This window comes from Ambystoma mexicanum, chromosome 10 (genome assembly GCF_040938575.1).
Source record: "Ambystoma mexicanum isolate Mex_15411 chromosome 10, UKY_AmexF1_1, whole genome shotgun sequence".
NCBI lineage: Eukaryota > Metazoa > Chordata > Amphibia > Caudata > Ambystomatidae > Ambystoma > Ambystoma mexicanum.
In genome coordinates this window covers 1,268,670,880-1,268,691,086 of record NC_090932.1, presented here as the reverse complement: position 1 = coordinate 1,268,691,086, position 20,207 = coordinate 1,268,670,880, and the positions used below count along the sequence as shown (strand labels likewise).

The 20,207-nt window shown below is 53.7% G+C and overlaps 1 protein-coding gene across 1 annotated transcript in view; it reads left to right on the top strand.

Annotated features, from left to right (window-relative positions):
* Positions 1-20,207, top strand: part of CFAP73 (cilia and flagella associated protein 73) — a 537,992-nt gene that overhangs the window by 237,694 nt on the left and 280,091 nt on the right. Inside the window, exons 3-4 of the mRNA XM_069619244.1 lie at positions 435-539; positions 1,623-1,823. Of these exons, the coding sequence (XP_069475345.1) occupies positions 435-539; positions 1,623-1,823 (306 nt within the window). The remainder of the gene's footprint in view (positions 1-434; positions 540-1,622; positions 1,824-20,207) is intronic.

Below are 20,207 nucleotides of genomic sequence, written 5' to 3'. Positions count from 1 at the left end.
AGAGTTCTAAGAATATGCAGAAGAGGTTATGATATGTTATTGCCATAAGCAGACAAAGCTGTGATCTTTTAATTGAAGTGGTAGAAGATGTTTTGGTTTGGAATGGGGGTATTGAGAAGATACTGGAATATGATACAGTGATCTGTAAAACATAGGATTGTGCAAAATGGTGCTGTGATGGGTTAAGAGTATTGAAAGGTTGATGGCGTTCATGTTCCAGGGATATGAAGAATATGCTAGGATTTGAGTTTGGAAGATCAAGAGGAGGATGTTGTGACTTGTTATGGGAATCTCAGTGTAAGCAGAGCTTTGCATTGATTGCATTTCCGTGTAGAGGGCCGAGGTCTATCCCTATGTTCTGAGGCCTGTGCACATCTCTCATGAACGGGCAGCTGAGCATTGCCCCGAGTCACAGAGTGATTTCTTCCTCATAGGAGTTCCAGATGAAAATGGAAAGCATTCAGCAACGCCGAGAGGAGCTGGAGCACAAAGAGGAGCAGCTCAAGGACTCCATCTTCAAATTTGACAGATTTCTAAAAGTAGGTTTTCCCTGCACCCTCATTAGGGCGGCTGCTCCCCACTGATTAGAATGGACGTGGGGGTGCCGCTCCTCTGTATTATGCTTGTGACCTGTCCTGATGTGTGTCTCTTTGGTCCCTCATCTTGCTTACAATGTGTCTTGCTGGGCTGTGGAATTCTGCTTTTGGACTGTCCTTGACCTTCTGGCTACTACTGTGGATCTATCATTGAACGTCTGGGTCCTGCTTGTGAGGTTCTGCTTGGCTCTTGCATATCCTGCATGATATCTGTCACTGAGCGTCTGTGTCTTGCTTGTGATCTGTCATTGAACGTCTGCGTCCTGCTTGTGAGGTTCTGCTTGGCTCTTGCATATCCTGCATGATATCTGTCACTGAGCGTCTGTGTCTTGCTTGTGATCTGTCATTGAATGTCTGGGTCCTGCTTGTGAGGTTGTCTGGGTCCTGCTTGTGAGATTCTGCTTGGCTCTTGCATCCTGCATGATATCTGTGTCTTGCTTGTGGTCTGCCATTGAATGTCTGGGTCCTGATTGTGACCTTTGGCTTGGCTTTTACATCCTGCAGTAGATTTCACTAAGCTTCTGTATCGTGGTTGAGATCTGTCGCTGGGATCACGTATCCTGCTTGTGATCTGTTGTTGGACTTTTGTGCCCTCCTTGTGACCTGTTACTTTAGCTTATCCCTTGCTTATGATGTGGTATGTAGGATTTTGATGGGTGCTGTTTGTCTGCCTGCCTCTCATTTATTGTGTGTTTTGTTCTGCTCAGAATGCTTCGTAAGTGCAAGTTCACCAAAGAAGTAAAGTGCCATTCATTAGATATCCCAAGCAAAGAGAAACAGACAATGGAAAGATTAAAGCTTATTGAAGATGCATTGAGAACAACCCTACTGAAAAGGCCCAATGGAAGTTCAGGTTGTCAATGGAAGGGCTTGCAGACTGGGGCGTATGATTCTGTAAAGATAGGGCTCTCACCTAAAGTATCCCTTTTGCATCAATCGGGGAGACCGGAGTGCTTCAGGGTACATCCCACCATAAGAAGCATCAAGCCATACTGGGCTCATGTGCTATTTCTTTCTTTTATGCAGGAAAATGACTCCAAGCGCAACCGTGCCATGCGGAAAGCCAATGAAGAGCGCCAACTGACGGGACAGAAGGAGAAAGAGGCCGTACGGCTGCAACTGGAGATTGCACATCTGGCAGAGCAGAAGGAAGGGCTGCAGCAGCGCATGGGCCGTAACGCTGTGTTCCAAAAATATCTTGAGCGTGTTCTGGAAAAATCAGAAGAGGTGAGATATATACAACCATCTTGCTACCACACTACACTTTTCAATACATTATTCCTAGCTGGAGCCATAAGGCTGATACCACTAACGGTCTTTTGTCGCTGCTCCACTTCACTGTGACTTTGCACTTGATGCTGGGGTTACTGTCTCTGAATCCATTGTACCATTTGATTTCCCTCAATGCCTTTTTCTCCTTTACTGAGCCATTTGTCTCCCCTTTGGTGAGCTGTTGGTCTGTACACCCCTACATGTTTATCTTTGTTCAACTCATCTCCTTGCACTTTTCCCTTGGTTTCATTCACACTCTTGGCCCACTGGTGCTCTAATGCTTGCTTACAAAGCCCTTTTCCTCCCTCTCACATTTGTACCATTGGCACACTCCCTTAACAGGTCATTGTCCCACTTCATTGTCCTTTTGTTGTTTGTAGCCACTCATGGCCTTTGTGTATTTCCTTTACTCACACCGTTAGTACCCACCCATGCCTTTAGCCTACTTCTCGCTGCTGCATTTGGTCACTTCTGTTTTCCATTGGTCTTCTTCGCCCATTGCCATTTAATCACCCCCAAAAGACACAGTCCGTGTTTGATGTACTCCACTTGTTGACATTAATTGTCCCTTCCCAATGGTGCCATTGGTATTTCTCACCCTCCAGTGTTGTGCTTTGGTACAAGTTAATGGCTCGTGGCAATGAAATGTAAGTCATGAAAATATCCTGGGATCCAGTTGATAGAATTACTGTCAGACCAACGTCCAGGTTGGGCAGGGGGATGATTGAATTGTGGTATCAGGTATTTTCCTTCAGATCAAGATGCACCTTGAACTATCAGGAGCAACATGTTGATCAGACCACAGACCACAGACCACAGAGTTCTGATTGGAGGCGGTCATAGCTTTGTGAAATAGAATAATTATTCAGAAAAATTAGACTAGTGGGTGTTTAGAGAGGAACCCATCGTGGCTCAGAGGGGAGTTGGAGAAGAGACCCTTTTCATCCCAGCCTCATGGTTTCCCCTCCCTCGGCAGGGTCCACGGACACCAGTGAACTGGATGGTCTCCAGCCAGCCCTCTGACTGGGGATCTCCAAACAGCCCTTTAAGATGAGTAGCAGTACCCTCGAGATAGATGGGGATGCAGATTCATACTCCTGCATCAAATAACTATGACAACTCCATAGTTTGGCAAAGAGAGTCTGTGTAATGACAAGTACATAAAACGGGGAGTACAACGAACATCAGCAATCGCTCGATCTTCTCTCTCTCTCTTCCAACTCAATTTCAGAAAAAACACAGTATTTATAGCAAAAACTCATCATCATTGACTTGCAATCTAAAAAACCTAACATGCAACGTGATTGGTCATAGGAAGGTAACTTTATCATAGGTACTATATCTGTATATGGTAACAGGGACAGGGGATTGGACAATCAATGTCAGGTGGGGCAACTAAGCCCTCCCTTCAATATGGCCACGATGAACATCACTAAAAGTACGATGCACTATTGGCTCTACTCTCTATAGGACCATAGATAACTCGGTACACTATGAATGGGTTGGCATCAACCCCACTCATACTTTTTCGCTTGCATTTTAGCAACATGCAGATCACTCAGCCAGGTGCAGGGAGCTCGTCTGCACCCCAGCTTCCCTCCAATTATGTTACAATCAATCATCACTTCAGTGGTCATGTGTCAATTACTGCCTTGTAGTTTGGCCTCGAGTCTGCTTCTTGGACTGAGAACCTTTAGGGAGTATGTGTATGGCGGAGATCCATGCGTAGGTGTGACAGTCTCATTCTTCCAACCTTCCTTGTCACATGACTAGGACACTGTGAAACCAACCTCTTCTTCATGTATTTTCGTGTATTACCATCTGTGGCTTATCTTGACCTTTCTGAACAGGATACTCTGCTCTTTTCTCTTTAATTGTATCCACTGTCAGTCTTTCCCAACCACATACGACCTTGGCTTCTTGGCATGGTTACCTTGAGCTGAGTTTCACTCCGTCTTGATTCTTGATTTGTTTGCTGCAACTCTCTTCTCTTGAGACCTTTAGTAACCTTTGTTCAATTCCGCTCATGTGCATAGTGGAATTGTATAAAGTGCTTTTGAGGTATATTTATATAACTGTTGACACTTGCCGCAATCTAATTTTCTACTTCACTACTAAGCATATGCAAGCTTTATGATTTCTTTGTTTCTTGCGGTTTCTTGCATCTTGCACCTGTACATGTTTAAACTATCTTAATATCTTCATATCTTCATCGTTTATATGACATAAGTTTCTTCATCTTGGGTTCAAGATGTCATTTATCCATAGTATCGTCTTTTTGACTTTGTTTTCCATCAGCATTCTCTGGTCTTGTATCATCTATGTGTGTGTGCGTCTGATGTCTTATGATGTCACCATTTTGTCTTCCTTTATTATCTTCTTGGCTTCTTCGGGTATTCCATTCTGACAACTGTCATTTTGTCTTGACTGTAGATATGGTTTTCTCAATGGGTACCTTACTGTCCATGTTTTCTTGGGTGTCGGTACTTCAATAGGTGCTGTTACTCTAGTAGGCACTGGGCAGAGCCCTACTGCTGCTCTTTGCTGGTTTATTTGTTCTTCTGTTTGGCGTGAAAGTACCCGGTACTACGAAGGGGGTGGCTGGAGTGTGGATGACACCTGACACTTCCTCTTCACCAGACTTTGCAAAGTGACTTTGCCCTTTGCTACAAAGGTGGGAGAACGGAATTGTGGCTACCAGATCAAGAGCTGCAAAGTTATAGATGCTGCAAGGCATGAGAGCACTGTCAAGATGCAGTCTTACATCAGATAAAGACCAGTATCAGGATGGCTTGTATGGATGTATGTATTCATTAAACCCCTGAATGCCCTATTGGAGCAGAATGGATGACATAAGATCAAGCCTTTTTTGTTACGTTCATGTTAGTAATGGTGTATGTACTCCTAGTTCATCTGCCTCTTTCCATATAGTTAGGCTGTGCATCCCCTTTAGGGGAAGGGAACGGAAGCACCTACAATGCCATAGTAATTGGGTAAACCAAAATGCATGCCTAAATCCTCCCAGTATCTCCTATTCCTGGCTCACTAAACAGGCAATGGCAAGTAGCCTAGAGATAGTAGAAGTAATTGCTGTTTATAATGTATATTTACAAGAGACTGTGGAATGCCCTCACTCTGTAACTGACAATGCTCCAGCCAACCAAGATGGCAGTCTCCAGAAACATTGATCCCCAACTTGACACTGCCAGTTTTGCAGACTTGCTCCTTGACTCTGTCGCTCCCCTTGTCCATGTAAGAAATGCATTGGTGTTGGCCTCATGATCAATATATCTAGCCAATATGGCCCTCTGTCTTTAATCTCCCTCTTCTTTGGAACACATCGCAGTTCAACTTTTTTTCACCAACACTTCTTACGAACGGCCTCCTCTGCTGTCCCCCTGCCGCCCTCATCCTCTTCCTTGACCTCGAAATTGAATGTCTTTCCACTGAAATCCCTGTAGTGCTCATAGGGGTGCTTTTACCCTCCCCAACAAACTTCAGATGGACTCCACTCTCTCTGAGTATATTCTGGCCATCGTCCAAAACCTGCCAACCCACAATCGTGGCCCCTCGCCCAGTCTCATCTTTCTCTCCTCACTGAATTATTGTGTCCCTTCTTGGTTTGCCTTGTTCTGTCTCAATGTATTAATTCCAGCGCCTCCCGCAGCCCCAACCTGTTTAATAAATGAAATACTATATCATGAATTTGCAAAAGGTTGTAAAGCCACAAGCAATTGGACTACTCCAGCCAGTGCTTAATTTGTTACAAAATAAATTCCAAGGTCCAAATATTTTCTGACACGCTTGTGACACTCCAGTTGGGCAAGTCCCCACCGTTGCTGGCCCAACCCACACCGGCTTCCCACAGTGTCCACACATTTGGGTTTAAACAGTATCTAGTATATCCATTGATGGACTTTCCATGGAATTAATTTGTATCGAGGGATTTGCATCGAAAAAATATGCATTGAATGCATGTTTTTGAGGGGTAACGGGTTAAAAAATGGGGTTTAAAAGGGTAAAAAACAGGGAGTGGGGGACCCCCCATTAAAAATAAATAAATAAAAAATGCATTCGATGCACATTTTTTCGATGCAATACATTCCATGAAAATGTCCCTCGATGCAAAAAAAATCGATGGACAGACCACAAACCACCTGCTCATTGGGGTCGATGGATGCTCTGGCTGTCATCACTTCATAATCAATATGAGACTAAGACAATAAGTGCCAGAAAAAGAAAAAATGCCAGTGCATTAGCACTGGTAACACCCCTTTCCCCCCCCCACACGCACACACACACATTAAGCACGGACTCCAGCCAACAATCAGGGTAATTCATAGAATTTCGCAGAAAAGTGTCGCAAGCGGCTGGCGCAGAGTGTCCGCGTGCGATTGTCTGCGCCAGGCGCGTGCGACAAAACCGATTTCCACGCACAGCGTATTCATGGATTTCAGGCTCCCAAACCAGCCGTGGCGCAGAGTATCGCAGCGACCCTGCAGCAGCGCTAGTAACGCCCCCAAGAACGCCCTCGCGCAAGGAAAAGCCATCAAAATCGCTAAATCATCGCAAAGGGCTGCGCTAACCCTGGACCAGTTTACAGGGCTGCCAAACAAGGAACGCAAAGCGGGTAACGTTCATATCAGGGGTACGCGGGAAGTTTTACATGCGATTAGCCAGGGTACGTGTATTACAGGGGTGCACAGGAATAATCGCACGCGATTTGGCTGGGTACGTGTATTACAGGGGTGCGCGGGAATTATCACACGCGATTTGGCTGGGTACGTGTATTACAGGGGTGCGCGGGAATAATCACACGCGATTAGGCTGGGTGGGTCCTCACAGGTGTTCCCTGTACACCCTCCACGGCCCCTGCAGGCAGCCCACAAAACAGGGGACTACCCGGCACACCTGCACATGTCTCCCACCCCCACCTCCCCCAGCAGTGTGGGGCACCCTCCACCAGGCCCCCACCCATGTCTCCCACCACCCCCACCCCCCCAGCCACCATGGGCAGCCCCCACCAGGCCCCCACTCATGTCTCCCACCCACCCCCACCCCCCAGCCACCATGGACAGCCGCCACCAGGCCCCCACTCATGTCTCCCACCCCCACCCCCCAGCCACCATGGGCAGCCCCCACCAGGCCCCCACTCATGTCTCCCACCCACCCCCAGCCACCATGGGCAGCCTCCACCAGGCCCCCACTCAAGTCTCCCACCCACCCCCCAGCCACCATGGGCAGCCTCCACCCGGCCCCCACTCATGTCTGCCACCACCCCCACCCCCCCAGCAGTGTGGGGCACCCTCCACCAGGCGCCCACCCATGTCTCCCATCACCCCCACCCCCCAGCCACCATGGGCAGCCCCCACCAGGCTCCCACTCATGTCTCCCCCCCACCCCCCAGCCACCATGGGCAGCCTCCACCAGGCCCCCACTCATGTCTCCCACCACCCCCACCCCCCCAGCAGTGTGGGGCACCCTCCACCAGGCCCCCACCCATGTCTCCCACCACCCCCACCCCCCAGCCACCATGGGCATCCCCCACCAGGCCCCCCCACTCATGTCTCCCACCACCCCCACCCCCCAGCCACCATGGGTATCCCCCACCAGGCCCCCACTCATGTCTCCCACCCACCCCCACCCCCCAGCAGTGCAGGGGCAGCCTCCACCAGGCCCCCACTCATGTCTCCCACCACCCCCACCCCCCATCCACCATGGGCAGCCCCCACCAGGCCCCCACTCATGTCTCCCACCCACCCCCACCCCCCAGCAGTGCAGGGGCAGCCTCCACCAGGCCCCCACTCATGTCTCCCACCACCCCCACCCCCCATCCACCATCCACCATGGGCAGCCCCCACCAGGCCCCCACTCATGTCTCCCACCCACCCCACCCCCCAGCCACCATGGGCAGCCTCCACCAGGCCCCCACTCATGTCTCCCACCACCCCCACCCCCCAGCAGTGCAGGGGCAGCCTCCACCAGGCCCCCACTCATGTCTCCCACCACCCCCCATCCACCATGGGCAGCCCCCACCAGGCCCCCACTCATGTCTCCCACCCACCCCCCACCCCCAAGCCACCATGGGCAGCCTCCACCAGGCCCCCACTCATATCTCCAACCCACCCCCACCCCCCAGCCACCTTGGGCAGCATCCACCAGGCCCCCACTCATGTCTACCACCACCCCCACCCACCATGGGCAGCCCCCACCAGGCCCCCACTCATGTCCCCTATCACCCCCACCCCCCAGCCACCATGGGCAGCCTCCACCAGGCCCCCACTCATGTCTCCCACCCCCCCCCACCCCCCAGCAGTGTGGGGCACCCTCCACCAGGCCCCCACCCATGTCTCCACCACCCCCACCCCCCAGCCACCATGGGCATCCTCCACCAGGCCCCCACTCATGTCCCCTATCACCCCCACCCCCCAGCAGTGCAGGGGCAGCCTCCACCAGGCCCCCACTCATGTCTCCCACCACCCCCACCCCCCAGCCACCATGGGCAGCCTCCAACAGGCCCCCACTCATGTCTCCCACCACCCCCACCCCCAGCAACCATGGGCACCCTCCACCAGGCCCCCACCCATGTCTCCCACCACCCCCACCCCCCAGCCACCATGGGCATCCCCCACCAGGCCCCCACTCATGTCCCCTATCACCCCCACCCCCAGCAGTGCAGGGGCAGCCTCCACCAGGCCCCCACTCATGTCTCCCACCACCACCACCCCCACCCCCCAGCCACCATGGGCAGCCTCCACCAGGCCCCCACTCATGTCCCCTATCACCCCTACCCCCATCCACCATGGGCATCCCCCACCAGGCCCCCACTCATGTCTCCCACCACCCCCACCCCCCAGCCACCATGGGCAGCCTCCACCAGGCCCCACTCATGTCCCCTATCACCCCCACCCCTCATCCACCATGGGCAGCCCCCACCAGGCCCCCACTCATGTCCCCTATCACCCCCACCCCCCATCCACCATGGGCAGCCCCCACCAGGCCCCCACTCATGTCTCCCACCACCCCCACCCCCCAGCCACCATGGGCATCCCCCACCAGGCCCCCACTCATGTCACCTATCACCCCCAACCCCCAGCAGTGCAGGGGCAGCCTCCACCAGGCCCCCACTCATGTCTCCCACCCCCCCAGCAGTGTGGGGCACCCTCCACCAGGCCCCCACCCATGTCTCCCACCACCCCCACCCCCCAGCCACCATGGGCAGCCTCCACCAGGCCCCCACTCATGTCCCCTATCACCCCCACCCCCCAGCCACCATGGGCAGCCCCCACCAGGCCCCCACTCATGTCTCCCACCACCCCCACCCCCCAGCAGTGTGGGGCACCCTCCACTAGGCCCCCACCCATGTCTCCCACCACCCCCACCCCCCGGCCACCATGGGCAGCCCCCACCAGGCCCCCACTCATGTCCCCTATCACCCCCCACCCCCCAGCAGTGCAGGGGCAGCCTCCACCAGGCCCCCACTCATGTCTCCCACCACCCCCACCCCCATCCACCATGGGCAGCCCCCACCAGGCCCCCACTCATGTCCCCTATCACCCCCACCCCCCATCCACCATGGGCAGCCCCCACCAGGCCCCCACTCATGTCCCCCTGCCCACAGGCCCTGACAATCCTCAAGCATGGGCCTCATGGCCAGCCACCACAGCCCAAAGACACAACCAAGTATTACATGCGCCCATGATACTACTCCAATGGAAACAATGTAAATGAACACATGTGTCTCACACACACACACAATGGTTGCAAGTGAACCTGAAAACCCATATCATGACATGCATGAAAACAATGAGATGAAACCACACATTGAAGAATGAGAAAATCCAAATAATGTATTAATAACAACAGTAATGGCAAACAAAATTAAACAAAATACACAAGTAAAAAAAAACAAAATTAAGCTGGCTGTCCCTTTTCAAATTAAAATCAATAAATGATAATCCAAAAAAAGTTCCTCCAAAGTTCAACTCCATAAAAAGGAAATGAAGGGAAAAAAGAAATAGAAAACCATTGCTCCATGGGAAAAAATATTCATAGTAAAAAAAATGTCCAAATCCAAAGTCCAACTATGTACAAAGTATTCAGGGTCCATCATCCCAACAAAAGAAATGAAACCTACTAAAAAACCTATCTAAAATGGGACTATATACAAAAGGTGGAGCAGTGTCCATCGACTCCAAATAAAAATAAACTATAAAGGAAACCTATCACTAAATAACTATATACAATGGCGGCGGGCCAGTCCAGCGGCTCACTTAGTGGTGTTCCGGGCCAGGGCATCATCGAACTCCTCGTCTATGTCCCGGAGGCGGTCCTGTTCCATGGCCCCGAGGGTCCGCGGGGACACCGACATGTTCACCTCCAACTCCCTGCGGATTGCCTCGAGGCACTCGGCCCGCCTCAGGGCCCTCCGCATGGAGTTCTCCGCCCTGACCATCGTGAGCCGCGCCTCTTCCGCCCGCCGCCGCTCCGCATCTATGGCGTGGCCCAACCGCTGCCACACGGAAGACACTTCGCGTCCAGGGTCCTCCTGCCCTCCGGCCGATGCCTGCCCCTCCGATGTTGAAGGCCCCGAGCTATCGTGGCTCCCACCTACAGCCTCCTGCTGCTGCAGCTGCTGCTGTCCATGTGCCCTGTCCGATGGTGCCTGCACATCCTCCTCCAGCTGGGGTGCAGTCGTTGATGTGGCCACCCCTGCTGGACGTCCGACTCCCGACTGTGGCAGGGATCTGTTGTCCACCAGCCTGGCCGCACGGTCGGAGGCAGCTCCACAGGGCACCCAGGTGACACATGGGTGGGAAGATGGCATTGAGGACGACTGGGGCATAGGGGTTTCCGTGGAGGAGGGGGTCGGAACAAGGTCCAGGAAACGGAGGAATCCCGCCCTGGTGAGCTGTCCCAGTGGGTCAACGCAGTCAACGAGCCATGCGAGAAAACGTGCAGACTCATCATGAAAAGACTGCCGGTCAGCTCGCATGGCCCGTTGACGCAACGCCACCCCACCCTGGACAGGCTCAACCTGGTGCAGGATAGCCACATCCGCAGGGAGAGGAAGGCCAGGTGTTGTAAGCCAATCCCCTCTCTGAGAATGGGTCTGGATGTAGGCATCCCCGCTGGTGCAAGATGATGCAGTGACAGGAGCAGGGACATGATTGCACACAGGCACCTCCGCGGCGGCCTGTGCTGCCTCCTGTCCCAGATCCTGCACTGCACCACTAGCACCAGTGGAATCCCCACCCCCAGACCCCGCCTCTGTCGCTTGCACGGCCTCCTCCTCCTCCAAACCCCCCACCAACCTGGATGACTCCGTGCCATCTTCCTCCGTTAGGCCCTGTGGGGTCCCAGCTGCCCCTTCTGCTGCCGAGGAGTCCAACTCCAACCTCCGCCTCCTGGACCTCCCCTCGGCAGCTGCGGCCTGGGACACGGCACCGGACTCCTCACTCCCCGACGAGATCAGAACCTGGGAGGGGATCCGGGCCTTGCGTCTCCGGCTGGTGGTGCGACCCCTGCCGCTGTGCTCCACAGCACCTTCTCCGCCCTCTTCATCAGTTGACGCTGCACACAGGGAGAAAGAAAACACAGGCATCAGGGCACTGTCCAATGCACTCATACACACATGATAGTCATACATGAGTGGCATTGGTAAACCTCAGACATGGCATCACAATCCCCAACACACATGTCATTTCAACTTGCACACATGAGCCATACCACAGCCATATTGCAACGGCCAGCACCATCCATTCACATACAACAGCATGAGCAGCCAAAGGTCATCCACACATCACATGCAACATAGGGAGTACACTACACATACACCACCAAACTTGCATGCATGTGTACACCTCCGCCAACTGTCGCAGTGTTCCGATCGACATCCATGTCACACCTGACAATCATTCCTCCACATCCTGTGCCATGCAAGCCCACACACACAAGCACCATCCATGTGTCACACATGAGACCCCTCGCATGTGTCACCCTCACGGCCCTGTACACCCCCCCCCCTACTTGCCCACATAAAAATACATGTTGAACCTGCACACTCCTGGCACACCACATGCACAGTTTACAATCATGATGCATGTACACTTACTGCTCGACTCCAGACGGGTCTGCCTCTCAAGGACCTGGACGTGGAGCGCTGGGGATATGCGTTCCAGGACCCTCATCTGATCTTCCGACAAGTGGCCCCGGCGCCCCTTAGCATCCGCTGCCTTCAGGAGGCGCCGGGCCTTGTTGAGGGTCCTGGACCTGAAGTCCTCCCAGCGCTTCCTGACATGTTCGTAGTCGCGGACTGCCACCTCCTCCGCGTTGATGGCAGTCACGATGTCCATCCAGATCCGAGTCCGTCCTTCCTTGTTGGCGCGCAACCTTCCGAAGAGGGCATCATACTGCCCCAGGACATGCTCCACCAGGACACCAACTTCGGTGGCAGTGAAGCTGGTGCCCCTCTACCTCCTTGGCCGGGGGTTGCCACTGGTGCCAGATGTTGCAGTGCCTGACATGGCAACCCCAGAGGCAGGAGTGGGTGGGCAACTGGGTCCTGGGGCTGGGCTGTGGGGCGATGGAAAATCTGGGGGGCAGTAATTCGGCCTTCTGGGCAGCAGCATGGTCTTCCGTGTGTGAACGCGTGGCCAGTTTGATACAGAGTGATTTTGCACGTGAAAATCCAGCACGTCTGCGTGTAATTCGAGGAAAGGCCCTTAGCGCGTAAGCGCGTCAGCACACGTCTGTACATTAATTGGCCCAAAGGCCACCAGCGTATGCGTGTCTATGAAGTCACGTGCACGTTGAATATGGCACACGTTTGAAATGTTGCGTGTTAAAAAAATGAGACACGTCCGACTGTCAAAGCGTGTAATTGGTGGAAATGGCCTTAGCGCGTACACACGGAAGTGACAAAGCGTGTAATTGGTAGAAATGGCCTTAGCAGGTACACGCGGAAGTGACAAAGCGTGTAATTGGTGGAAATGGCCTTAGCGCGTACACGCGGAAGTGACAAAGCGTGTAATTGGTGGAAATGGCCCTAGCGCGTACACGCGGAAGTGACAAAGCATGTAATTGGTGGAAATGGCCCTAGCGCGTACAAGCGGAAGTGACGCTGGACGTGTGGGCCTGCATAAAAGGTACGTGTAGAACACCATTTCCTTGTACGTGCTTTTCGTGGAGAGCGAGTGGGTGAAATCCGTACTTCTTGTCGTTTCACACGCGATTTACTTCACAGCGTTTCAAGTTCGTACTCCCTGTTACCTCTGACAGCTTTTTCTCTTTTTTCTCTTTTTCTGGTTTTCCTGGGCCTGTTCCCTCAAACAGCGTTCCCTTCTACTGTTGTCCTGTCTCCTCAGACAGAGTACCATTCTTCTTTTGGCGGGGGTGTTGCCAACACGCATACGCGCTTCTTTTTCACGCTCTTTTTCCTGGCAGACGGTGAGTCACGCACGTATCTAACATCTGTGCTTGCCCCGTGTGTAGCCTACCCCTTCAGAGGTCAATCTAGGCTGCGTGTGACACGCATACGTTCATTCTTGTGTTACTGGGTGCCACAGCGTAGTGCAGGTTTTTTTTTCCGCACACGTGGTCTAGGAGGGTTGCGTACACGTCATCTCCCTTTCTTGGGCTTCCTGTGCGTTGCGTGACCCGTCATCTTTCCCCAGGGGTCACATTCAGCCTTGCTAGAGCACTATGGTACAATTACCATCTGGTACCCAACCCCTTTGACCCCCAATTGCCCAGGACAATAGTTTACAGCCACTCCCATATGCACATTAACATCAGTGCCATGGTTGGGAGGCGAGGAATCCGTAAGGGTGGCAAAGGTGGACGAGCCACAAGTGGTGGCCGTGGTGGATCCGGTAGGGGACGTGGTCATTACTTGCAGGGTGACCCTGTCCCCCCATGTGTGGAGGACCAGTCAAGGGCACCCATAATCCCCCCCCACCCCCCGCCCTCCCCTGGTTGAGGCTGATGTGGCTGACACCATCCATGCTCAGCCCTTGTTGGACCAGCCCATTGTGGCACCAGACCTGGCTGACTCCATGGCTGACTTCCAGGTCAGCAGGCCTATGACATGTGCGCTGGTGCACGTTGATGTCATCAGGCCACGTGGATCAGGGGCAGCAAGGTCATCTACTGCCCCAAGTAGGCAGGGTGGAGAGGCTGCAGGGGCAGCTGCGGCTCCATCCACCCCAGCTCTCACACACCCAGCCAGGACAGTGTCGGTCCTAGTCCATCCTGCTGACATTCCCCCTGACACCATTACACTTGAGCCAATGCCTGCACCAATTCCCATGCTGAGTGTGCAATCCCACACTCCTGATACAGAGTCCACCAGGGCTCCTGCCCCTAGTGTCCAGAGTGGCGTAGGACACTCAGGATCACCACCACCTTCCAAGCGGAAGAGGAAGAGTGCTCGTCCGGCACAGGCTGATGCCCCAGACACGGCTACACAGTCCGGCCCGTCGAGGAAGCCCAGCTTCACGGATGCCGAACTGAATGCACTTGTCGAGTATGTGTCCGCACATGATAACGAAATGGTCATTGTTGCAGGATCCAAGACCACACCTGCACAACGCCAGGCACACTGGCAGACCGTTGTGGACATCGTAAGTGCCCTTGGAATCGTGAGGCGCACAGCCAATGATTGCTATAAGCGCTTGAATGACCTAAAGCGCAGGGCAAAGAATAAGCTGGCCTCAAGTCATGCCGCAACTCTAGTGACTGGAGGTGGGTCTCCAGTAGAAGACATGGAACTCACTCCACATGAGTCAGTCGCTGGGACCTACGTCACGGAGGAACAGATCCAAGGCGTGGGAGATCTGCCTGATTATGAGGCATTGTCCGGTGAGTGCACATGCATGTGTGTGTCATCCATGTGCATGGTGTGTGTGTGAGGGCTTCTGTTTGTGTGCCAGGTGAGAGTGTGTGCGCCTGAGTCGTTTGGGTCACCCATGTGCTTCATGAAATACATTCTGCGCAGCAGCATTTGGCCATAGCAGTATCCCTTCTGCCAACAGTAGACATCTAGCCCAACAGCACGCCAGTTGCCCTTGAAGTGTCACCTTGCCACAACATTGTTGCTTATTTTTCTCTGTTCATTCAGGCAGATTGTTTGCATTCCACCACTTTTACTAGGCATTTCTCAGTCCTTTAGTCACATGTCTGACATGGCTATGGTAAAGTGGAGTGACTTTGTTACCTGGATATCATTTGTTTAGACATGTCCCTGTGCAATCGGACCATTTTGGACTGGCAGCTCCAGGTGAAAAATCAAACCTGTTTGAATTAGAAAAGCTATTACATGAGGGAACTGGACTGAATGAATAAGTGCTGCCCTCCTCTCCATCTTCAATCAATAGCAATGGTACATGCCATCTGTGTGATGGCATGTGTAATTCACCTGGCAATCACAGGCCAATGTGTGATGCCACTGCCAGGCAGCATGCAGAAAATGTGTTCATCTTCCATCTTGGTGTCATCAGTGTGTGCCATTTGCCTACCCTTCATACGCAGTGAGGGTGAATGCATGGGAGGGTTTTAGTCATGTGGGACATGTCAATCAAGTACTGGTTCTGTTGCTTCTCAGCCCTCATTGTGTGCCATGGTGCTAATGCCTGTTTCCATTTGTTTGCTTTTATGTCTTTGCAGGGGAAGACGCACCTGATACTGCTGGGGTTGTGGAGATGGTGCAGACCCAGGAGGGGTCTGAGGGCCGACCGACCACCAGTGAGGGACGTGGTGTGGTGGTGGGTGAGAACCCACAACTGCTGCAGGTCGTGCTCTCAAGGGGTGTCTCTGGCTGCACCTCCCCCGAGCTGTACTCAGGTGTTGATTCGGATGATGAGACCTACGTGCCGTCGCAGGTGAGTGTTCCTGGGAGGGATTCTGTTCTGTCCGACCCACCTGCACCAGGGTCAGAACCCTCAATGGGGATGTCAGTGTTGGCAGCTACGCCTTTGGTGGTTACGGATGCAGGGTCACACTCGCGACATCTGATCCTGTTCCTGGGCCAGCAGATCAGAGGGGGAATGCAGTCCTGCAGCCTCAGGCAGTGCCGGCACAGCAAGGCGCAGTTCGCCTTGCCCCAGACAGGTGTGGTGCCCGCCGACGTGGTGGCCGTATGCCACCTGGTAATACCGCATGGGAGCAATCCATTTACGGTATGGCAACCCAACAGGCAGCATCATCAGAGATGATGGCTCAGGCCATGGATAGGGTGGCCACTTCCATTGTCCCCCCCCGAAAGGCTGATGGAGCGACTACAGCAGGCAATCGACTCCATCTGCCAGTCACACAGGGAGGACATGTTGGCGTCCAACAGGGACAGGCGGGCGGCACTGGCGACTCTGCAGGAAGCCATCTCCATAGAGTCCCAGGGCCACAGGGAAGCCCTGAGGCTGGAACTCCTTCACCTCAGGACGACTCTTGTTGAGCTTGAGGCTTCAACAAACCGAAGGACAGAAGAGCAGCTGGAGCGTCTCACCCGTACGCTCTCAGCTGAGATGCAGGCAACTATGGCGGAGGTCCGGGCATCCCGTGAGTTGTTGCATGGGGACCTCCGCACACTCATCCTCCAGAACGAGACCTACCACACCCGCATGCTTGCAGCCATGGAGGAACAGACTAGGGCCTTGCGTGGGCTGCCTCCCATAGTGCCACCACCTCCGGATGCAGCTGCACAGGGTGATAATAGCGACAGCAGTGATACTCCCACAATAGGGTAGCCGTGTGGGCCATGACCCCATGGAGGTGTTTTTTTTTCGCAAGAGCCACACAGGTGGGTTTTGGTGTGCACCCTGGCCTCGGACCTCCTGGGTGGCCTCCCCAGCCCCCCCGGGCCCATTAATGGCCATTTTCTATTTTATTTTTTTGATTTTTTTTTTTATTTTATTTTAATTTTTTTTTTTGGGGACAGTGTGTTGCCTTGTGTGGCTCCCGTGGGCATACGCTGCATTGTGGCTGGGCACATGCAGGCTTGTCATGTATTTGGTTCAGATGCTTGGGTTTTTGTCACGCACACCCCTCCTGCTTCCCGTTTCCATGGGCTTGCAAAGGGTGTGCCCAAGTGACATTGACGTACATGGTGACATTGGACTCCCACTACATGTGTGGGTAGTCTAGTCAATACTGTGTATACATTGCTAGTGCATATTGCTGTTGTGTTGTACACTGCATGTTGCATTGATGTGTAACTCATCATCCATGTCTACCTCCTAATTTGCAGGTCCTTTCCTCATGTCTACACAAGGCCCTCTACTTTGGAGATGGGGTCCATGTTGGCAGCAGTGCGCCTACAACTCCACATTGCGGCAACACTGTACAGTTGGAAGTGGTGGGAGTGCAGGCATTTCCAGGTGGTGAGACTACTGATTCCTTACATTCGTAATGTCATGTTAATGGTAGTTTTGAGGGTCAGTAGCTGATAAGTGTTATTGCTAAATACCTGCTCAAGTGTGTTGTTGGTCCTACATTACTGTGAGCATTTCAGGTGTCGCGAGTTTCAATTAGGGACACTGTACTTTGTGACACTTCTGTCATGTTGTGGGGATTACTTTGTTTACCTGCACATAGCATGACATGGCACGGTGTGTCGTGTGGCGGTGCTGGGGATGGGTTGGGTGACATGGCACTGTCCTCATGTTGCATTTTGCAAGTGGGTATTCATTTTAGCTGCATGAATGTGTTTTTTCACAAAACTGCATTGGTGGTGTCTGTGTAGGTAGGGATGCACACATTGTAACACTTCCAGGTGAACAATCTCAGGCTGATATGGTTTTGACGGTTGATTATCCAGACATTCAGGATCGGTGTCAGGTTGAGTCATCATTTATTGTCAGATGGTATGTGCCAGGGCAGTGTGCACTCCACAGGGGTGTGATTTCTTTGTGAAGTAATTAGCCACTAGCTGTGTACGGGCTGCCTCCCCCCGTGCCCTTTCCCCTCCCATGCGCAGCGGGCGTGCATGTGGTTGGAGATGTGGGGGCACCACCATGTCCACGGCCAGGCCCCGGCGTGTTGCAACGTTGTGCAGGACACATGCTGCCACTATGATCCTGCACACTACTGGGGGAGCGTATAACAGCTGCCCGCCAGAACGGTCAAGGGAGCGAAAGCGTGACTTAAGCACTCCGAATGTGCGCTCCACTATGCCCCGGGTTGCAATGTGGGCTGTGTTATATCTTACCTCGGGTGGCGTGGTGGGGTTCCGAATTGGCGTCATCATGTGGGGGCTGAGAGGGTAGGCACTGTCCCCTGTGGAGGTGGTGATGGGTATCATTGGTGGGGTTGTGACCTTGCTCAGTATCTGACATGCATGCATGTGCAGTGGCATTCATACTCACCAAGCAGCCATGTATCGCCATGCCGCCCAGCTTCTAGGTCCCGGCTTAGGGTGGACATTCGGTAAATGAAGCTGTCGTGGGTGGACCCGGGATAGTTGGCATATACTGAGGTGATGATTCCCTTGGCATTACATACTACCTGCACGTTGATGGAATGCCAGTGCTTGCGGTTCCTATAGATGTGCTCAGATGCCCTGGGGGGACATAGAGCCACATGGGTGCAGTCGATGGCACCTAGCACTTTGGGGAATCATGCCACACCGTAAAAATCCTGGGCGGCAGCATGCCTTTCTGCAGGTGTTCTGGGCAGGTATATGTGCCTGCGGACTGATGGCCGTGCAGTGATGATGTTCAAGACCTGGTGTAGGCAGCATGACTGCGTGGCCTGTGACACCCCACCCACTATGGCACTTGTCCGCTGAAATGATCCAGTGGCTAAGAAGTGCAGTACATTGAGGACCTTCTCCAGGGGGCTGAGTGCTTGGGAGCACAGGGTGGGTGATGTGAGGTCATCCTCCCACTCACTCACCAGGTCCAGTATTATGTGTGGTGGAAACCTGTACCTCCCATACACCTGGTCATCGGGCATCCCGAAAAGGCTGGTTCTGGGTGTGAAAATGCTGGCCTTGACTATCCTCCTCCTTTGGTAGCCCACGGCCACTGCTGCTAGGAACGGTATATTCATCCTGGCATCTGAGCTTGTTAGCTTTTTGCGCACAAATTTATGCATCGCGGGTCGACGTATGCCTGCTTCCTACTGGCGTACGTGTTTCTTTGCGCGTGTTGTAGTCGAGCGTGTGAAACTTCCCGCGCACCCCTGAAATCCAGTACCCAGGCCAATAGCGTGTGGAAATTTCTGCGCACCCCGGAATACACGTGCGCTGATGTACTCGCGTGTGTAAGTGCCCGCGCACCGCTGAAATACACGTACATAGGCCAATCGCGTGTACGTGCACTTTTGTCCAATTACACGCGATGACACTCTGACGTGCAGTCTTTCCACGTGTGCTCCAGCATCACGTGCTATGAGGGAAACACCCGTGCGGGTCACGTCACAGACGCCCTTACGCGCTGAGGGCCTTTGGTCCAATAGAATCGCGTATGCGTGCTGACGCGCTTACGCGCTAAGGGCCTTTCCTCGAATTTCACGCTGACGTGCAGGATTTTCACGTGCCAAATCACTCCGTATCAAGCTGGCCACGCGAAAACACACGGAAGACCACGCTCCTGCCCAGAAGGCCGAATTACTGCCCCCCAGTGCCCCGAGCAGCCTCCCACGTGCCATCTGCTGCTGCCTGCCTGCTGCCACCGTGCCCTGCCATTTGGTGCCTGCACATCGGCCATCTGCAGGGGTCCAGTTGCTGTGTCCACCCCTGCTGGAACAGAAGACTCCCGACTGGGATAACATCGCTCCACAGCCCAGCCCCAGGACTCAGTTGCCCACCCACTCCTGCCTCTGGGGTTGCCATGTCGGGCACTTCAACATCTGGCACCAGTGGCAACCCCAGGCCAGAGGGGCAGAGGGGCACCAGCTTCACTGCCACCGAAGTTGGTGTCCTGGTGGAGAATGTCCTGGGGCAGTATGATGCCCTCTTTGGATCGTCCCGCGCCAGCAAGGAAGGACGGGAGAGGATCTGGGCCGACTGTGTGGTTGCCATCAACGCGGAGGGGGTGGCAACCCGCGACGTCCAGAAGATCAAGAAGCGCTGGGAGGACTTGAGGTCCAGGACCCTCGTGAAGGCCCGGCGCCTCGTGGAGGGGGGCCAAGGCCGCATGAGTTCCATCCAGATGAGGGTCCTGGAAGGCGTACGCCCAGCGCTCCACGCCCAGATCCTTGAGAGGGAGACCCGTCTGGAGTTGAGCGGTAAGTGGCCAAGCATTGCTGTGTGAGACAGGGCATGTTGCGGTGTGCTGGTTGTCTGATACTTGCCTGTATGTGTGACATAGGCCATGTATGCATGTATGTGTGCAGGGACGTCAT